General features: G+C 38.2%; 1 protein-coding gene across 3 annotated transcripts in view; it reads right to left on the bottom strand.

Moving 5' to 3' along the window:
• Nucleotides 1-1,393: 1,393 nt before the first annotated feature.
• Nucleotides 1,394-6,236, bottom strand: part of UTRN (utrophin) — a 577,632-nt gene continuing 572,789 nt past the window's right edge. For all 3 annotated transcript variants that reach the window (XM_048844328.2, XM_048844327.2, XM_048844330.2), the window contains 2 exons: nucleotides 5,925-5,947; nucleotides 1,394-3,609 (listed from right to left, as the gene is read on the bottom strand). In XM_048844328.2, the coding sequence (XP_048700285.2) occupies nucleotides 3,601-3,609; nucleotides 5,925-5,947 (32 nt within the window). In that variant the 3' untranslated portion in view covers nucleotides 1,394-3,600. The remainder of the gene's footprint in view (nucleotides 3,610-5,924; nucleotides 5,948-6,236) is intronic.

Genomic DNA, 6,236 nt, shown 5'->3' with positions numbered 1-6,236 from the left:
CACGCAACCCCCTCCGCACTGAGCCTTGAGCGCTCACTCTCTCCTGCAAAGAGGGGCGCCCTGTGGCTGGGCTCACCACCAGCTAAGCACCGTCTCCTCTACCGTGACTTTGCCGCTTGACAGCGAATCTGGACCCAAGCCAGTCTCAGCCGGCCAAAATCGCTCTCCTGATCTCGACAGAGCGACCCACGTGGTGGATTTTTTCGGAAAAAAAAAAAAAAAAGATGGCCAGAATGCCACCCCTGGAAATGTGCGGGCTCAAGCACATGATTGTTTTGCTTGTACCTAGAGCCAGTCCTGTACATAGTCAGCTTCCCCCAGCTTCACTCCCCTTATTTCCAGCCACAGCCCTCTCCCGAGCTGCATTTACCATTGGCTTCCCAGGCAGAGCTCTTGCTGAAAGGGCTATGGAGAAAGAGGCACTAACGGGATAGGCAGGAGATGCATAAAAATGAATTTATTTGTCTTTAATGATTTAAGGGTTAAGTGTGATCTCCAAAGTGTGATGTGAGTACACTAAGGGTCTAATTTTCAGAGGTGCTAAGTGCATCTGTAAATCATGTCCTAGACCACTGTTCCACATCTTGCCTATTCCCCTTAAGAACATCGGAATGGCCATACTGGGTCAGAGCAAAAGTCCATCCAGCCCAGTATCCTGTGGGCAATGCCAGGTGGCCAATGCCAGGTGCCCCAGATGGAGTGAACCTAACAGGTAATGAACAAGTGATCTCCCTTCCACTCTACAAACACACAAGCATACATTTAAAAGGCTATGCCTGATTGTGTTCCCTCCTTTAAAATTTTCTAGTAAATGTAGCAATTTTAAAGAAGATCAATTCCTATTTCAAATCATTTTTTTTAAATTGACTATTGGATCATTTGCAAATAAGTTGCTTTTCCCCATAGCTTGTTTTATTTTTTTTTTAAATACAAAATGTATATAAGTAGCATCAACCAACCTTGTTTGGAAACTACAGCAAATTGTTTAAAATATGTATTCACATATTATTTGTAATACATACAGTATATATTTTTTTAAAGCAAGCAGTCAATTGCTTGGTTGTTTAAATTTAAATCTGCCACACAGCAGAGAAGGATTGCAGAGTGTCTGTGTCACCAAAGAAGGAAAATTGCAGAAGAATATGCAGAGATTTATTTTTTAATTTCCCCCATATGTTGTTTTCATAAATGTACCTTGAAGCCTGAAATACTATCCCACGGGAATAGTTTTTAAAATGTGGTTCATTTCCGAGCTGAGGAATATCAAAGCAATCTTGTGTTAAAAATTAATTTTATTTCAAATGAAATGTATAATATGTATCCAGATTAGAAGGGAGAAGAGTGATCATTCTCTACCACAAAACTCAAAAGAATGACATACCTTTTCTCAATGTTACTGCAATATACTCCTTTTATTTATTATTGTCTCAGAGGAAGAATGTTACAATGTAGTGTTTTAAGTAGCTTTTACTTGGCAGAAGAGTAGAGGACATAGCTTGCATACAAACACAGGCAGAAAAACAATTTTATACATAACCTTTCACAGACAGAACAAAAAAGCCACCAAATTGACTACTGAGACCTTTTGAATTCAGGGAATTTTTTAAAAGGATTTCTTGCATTGATATGATGTGGCCTGGTAAAAACAAAATACCTTGCAGAGAACAGAGCATAAAGCTATTTTCAATACTACTCATGAAGATTGGGTCTGAGGTAGAAAGGCGGTCATGGCTTTTCCTCTTCTGTAAAACTATTTTCCTTCTCAAAATAACTCTACTACAAATATATTTTTTCATAGATGAAGGAATCCTATAATAGCCAGTCTCTCCCCATCCCACCTTGACAATTCCTCCATTTCCCCCATCCAAAAAGAATAATACTTATCATTTATACAGCACTTTTAATCTTCAAAGCACTTTACAGACACTAGCTAATTAAGCCTCAACACCTCTGAGAGGTAGGTAAGTATTATCATCCCATTTTACAGATGGGGACAACTGAGGCAGAATGGTTAAATTCCTTGCCCACAGCTTCATATGGAATCCGCACCAGAGTCTGGTTTAGAACCTGTGCTCAGACCATGCCTTAAGCATATACTGGTGAGTGAAAATTATGAATGTAGGACATTCTGGTAGGCACCACCTCAGTGAAGATAATCAGGTATTAACAAATCCTGATGTTTTAACTGCATAACTTCTAGAATGAATACCAATAGAACTATCCAATTTGTAGCTTTTCAAGACCATTCCGAGATTTTCCTTCAACAACATTATTTTAGGATATGATTTTGTTTCCTCTCATTGTATCTGAAAATTGATTATTGCATGCCATTTACCAATCAAATATGTGTTCTGAAATTAAAACAAGTGTCCATGCAACACTGTAAACTCAACAGTGAAGGCAGAAGAACCCATCACCTGATTGCTAATTTGAATATTTGTATTGTAAATCAGTGACACAATCTTCCCAAAATTATCCCTACCTTAAGCACATAAATAAATGAACAACAAATGAGCCTTTCAACAATAAAGAGCAAGACTGAATGAAAACGTCCAGGGGCCCTGAACTGGTTTAAAGAAAATGTTCCAGCCCTGATATTATTGGAGAGGGCTTCTTAATTGATTAGACATTTCCAAAAGGAATACAAAACATGTGTGTACATTCAGATCTTATGTATAAGATCTCTGGTAACTGGTCTTTACTTTGCAAATTGGAGAATCAAGGCTTTAAAAAAATGTTTGGCACAACTTGGAACAACAAAGCTCTGTCTCTGCGGGGAAAATAAAATTGCATTTAGTTAGAGAGATCCTATTAAAACAACTTAAAATATTGTTAAGTCTTTATGTAGCTATCTCCTGATTTTTGAGTTGAAATAAATCTTAAAAACAAAAAAACAAAACTTATCAAACATAAAATCTTGAAATGCCCTTTTGGTGCATAGCATTTATTACTGTAGTTTTAAAAGAGGGTCTACAATTGTTAAATGGAGCTTAGCCTTCACACATTGCCACTATGATTTTTTTGTTAAATAATAATTGTGCAAGTTATGTGAACTTGTTATTTTGCCAATCTTGGAGACAACGGAAGGGTCTTCAGAAATCTATCTGGTTAGATGGCTGACACAAGTATAAATAACCTGTACAGAACAGTGAGGGTGTCAGAAAATAAATGTTTTTGCAATGGAAATGCAAAGAACTGAAAGGAATGTATAAATGTAACATTTTGCTCCGAACTCTATGCAGTTCTCTTTACTGTTATTAAAAAGAATGTATATAAAGCCCCCGCCCCCTTTCCCAATGCTATATATTTATACAAATCAATGACAAATGTATAATCATTTCCAAATACTCCGCTATTCATTAATTTACAGTTGCATAGAAAGGGAAGAAGGAGGAAAAAAAGAACGTATTATAAAAACACAACTTCCTCATCTTTGGGTATTCAGTGTTTTACTATTTCAAGTAGAACACACAATCAAGCTGAACAGCATGTTCCAAGGTCCCATGCAGTCTTCTGACTAAGCAGAACTTGTGATTGGCATTTGTAGAAAAGGGCCATACTGCAGGTCAGGAAGTGTTGGTTGCCTTCGAAATGAATACTTCACATTGCCTATAGTGATGAGAAATAATGTCACAACAATATTTACATACATAGTCCTCTATGCAGTGTCCTGAACACCCATGACAGAATGCAAATACGAAATTTTGAGGCAATTTAAAATAAATGGGGTATTCCAAGTGTGACAGTGCCCCCCATAAGGCTTTTTGGAAATATGCTTATGAATGTATATATGACATAACTGGAATATGTGTTATGCTACATATGCCATGTAACATATCTATGTAAAGATTATGATCTACTGAATATATTCATCCTATTTGTATGCATGTGCCATTGTTGCATTTGAAGTTATGAATATTGGCTGTATACTTGTTTGATTTTAAATAACCTTAGTAAGGCATTTGGTCAGCTTCTTTAGAAAGGAATTGGCAAGTTAAGTGCCCAATCAAGAAGCATTTAATGAACAACGGATGTTGGAAGGCCCCAATCCACATAAGAAGTCTTTCTGGAGACATTCAAGATACCATGTGGGCAATGGCTGCTGCCTGTAAAAACGGAGTCATGCATGGACATGTGACTTGCCCAGGTGACTCCAAAACTCCATCTTGGAGCTGGACTTTGAATAGTAGAGAGGAGGGTGTCTTCTCCCACAAGAGAAAGTCTATTTAAGCCCATGGGAGACCCCTCCATTTTGTCTTCAGCTGGCTAAAGAGATAGCCTCTCCACCCCCAAGGATACCTGAAAGAAACTGGAACAAAGGACAGTAACTACAGGGGGTGTGCCGGACCCAGACTAGAAGGAGACTAGTCTGTAAAAGGAAGCTTACTGGAATTCCTCTGAGGGTGGGGTTTTATCTGCGTTCAGTTTTCTTAGATATAGACTTGCGTGTTCTATTTTATTTTGCTTGGTAATTCACTTTGTTCTGTCTGTTACTACTTGGAACCACTTACATTCTACTTTCTGTATTTAATAAAATCACTTATTAATTAACTCAGAATATGTATTAATATCTGGGAGGGGGTGCAAACAGCTGTGCATCTCTCTCTATCAGTGTTATAGAGGGCGAACAATTTATGAGTTTACCCTGTATAAACTTTATACAGGGTCAAACGGATTTATTTGGGGTTTGGACCTCATTGGGAGTTGGGCATCTGAGTGTTAAAGACAGGAACACTTTCAGTTTAAGCCTACAGCTGTTAGGGGATGTGGTTCAGACCTGGGTCTGGGTTTGCTGCAGGCTAGCGGGTCTGGCTCAAACCAGGCAGGGCACTGAAGTCCCAAGCTGGCAGGGCAGGAAAGCAGGGGCAGAAGGAGTCTTGGCACATCAGTTGGCAGCCCCAAGGGGGTTTCTGTGATCCAACCTGTCACACCAAGTATTAGACTTATAGGCGCTGGATTCAGCAAAACACTTTAGTCCTTGCTTAACTATAAGCACATGCTAAAAATAAGCCTTTTAAAGTGCTTTGTGCTAAACGCTTTAACAATTTTAAAAGGGCCACAGAAAACTTGTATTACAACCATAGATGATAATGCTTCGCATTTATACAGGGAAGTGCCTTGCCCAAGCCTCAGAGTGAGTCAGTGGCAGAGCTGGAATTAATACACAGCTTCTAGCTTCATGCTCAATCCACTAGGCCGGGATACTTGCTTCCAAGCTCTGGAGCCAGGCTGCTTCCTGTACTCAGGGAATAGCACCCCTTCTCCAATGGGTGTGGAAATTGCGGAGTGACAGATTGGCAGTCTGGCCATCTTCTTACCACACTGTATCTCTACAAAAACTGGGGGTGTGGAACTTTCATCAGAGAACTCATGGGGCATGTTTGAAGTCCTCTGAGAGCCTGTTAAAAAGTAAGGTTCTTCTCTGGAAAACAATGCAAGTTAAACTAAGGGTTGGGGGTGGGAGGGATAAATTAAAGGGACTGCAGCCCCAAGTTATTTAGTCATTGACTGTAAGTCACAATTTAATTTATCCCCTTCAGAAATGATCATAATTTGGGAGAAGCCATGAAAATTAGACTATTTCTGTTATTTATAGACATATGGCATTACTTTCTCATATAATTAGTGTATATATTTACAGCTATTTTTGTTATTTATGTTTCTGCAATTTATAACAGAAGTTACTGAAGTTTTATTAGCAGACATTCCATCCAAGAAAAAAAGTGCCATCTGTTTTTGAATGACCTTTTTTGACTTACTGATACAAAAAATCAGTAGCATTTAAATCAAACTAGTTTGCTTTGTTTTTGTCAGCTGAATGCGTATACCTGAAAGCCAATAATTTGTTATAAAACCAAAGGAGCTCTTCTGCCTGTATTATATTAACACTATGGAAAAAGTGCACCATGCAACATGTACCATACCTGTGGTCTGCCAGCGAGACTTGCTGTAAATACACCAAAAAAAAAAAAAAAAAAGTTAAAATGCAAACGTACAGAATAGTACGAGAGTTAAATATTATTGTATTCAGAGAATATTTGCAACACAAGGAGAGGAAAATTTCATATGTGAACTTCATAAAATGTAAAAGCTGAATGGTGCTTTGAGGGCCAAGGCATAATTTTCTTAGCATCATAATTACTCTAATTTATCACATCATTGTAAACACTGAGCATGTGATTTGCTGACAGTTAACACTTTGTGTCTTATATATCTATACAATATTTAAGATTGCT

This window comes from Caretta caretta, chromosome 3 (genome assembly GCF_965140235.1).
Source record: "Caretta caretta isolate rCarCar2 chromosome 3, rCarCar1.hap1, whole genome shotgun sequence".
Taxonomy (NCBI): domain Eukaryota; kingdom Metazoa; phylum Chordata; order Testudines; family Cheloniidae; genus Caretta; species Caretta caretta.
Note: the sequence above shows the minus strand (reverse complement) of the source record. Positions and strands in the feature narration are given on the sequence as shown.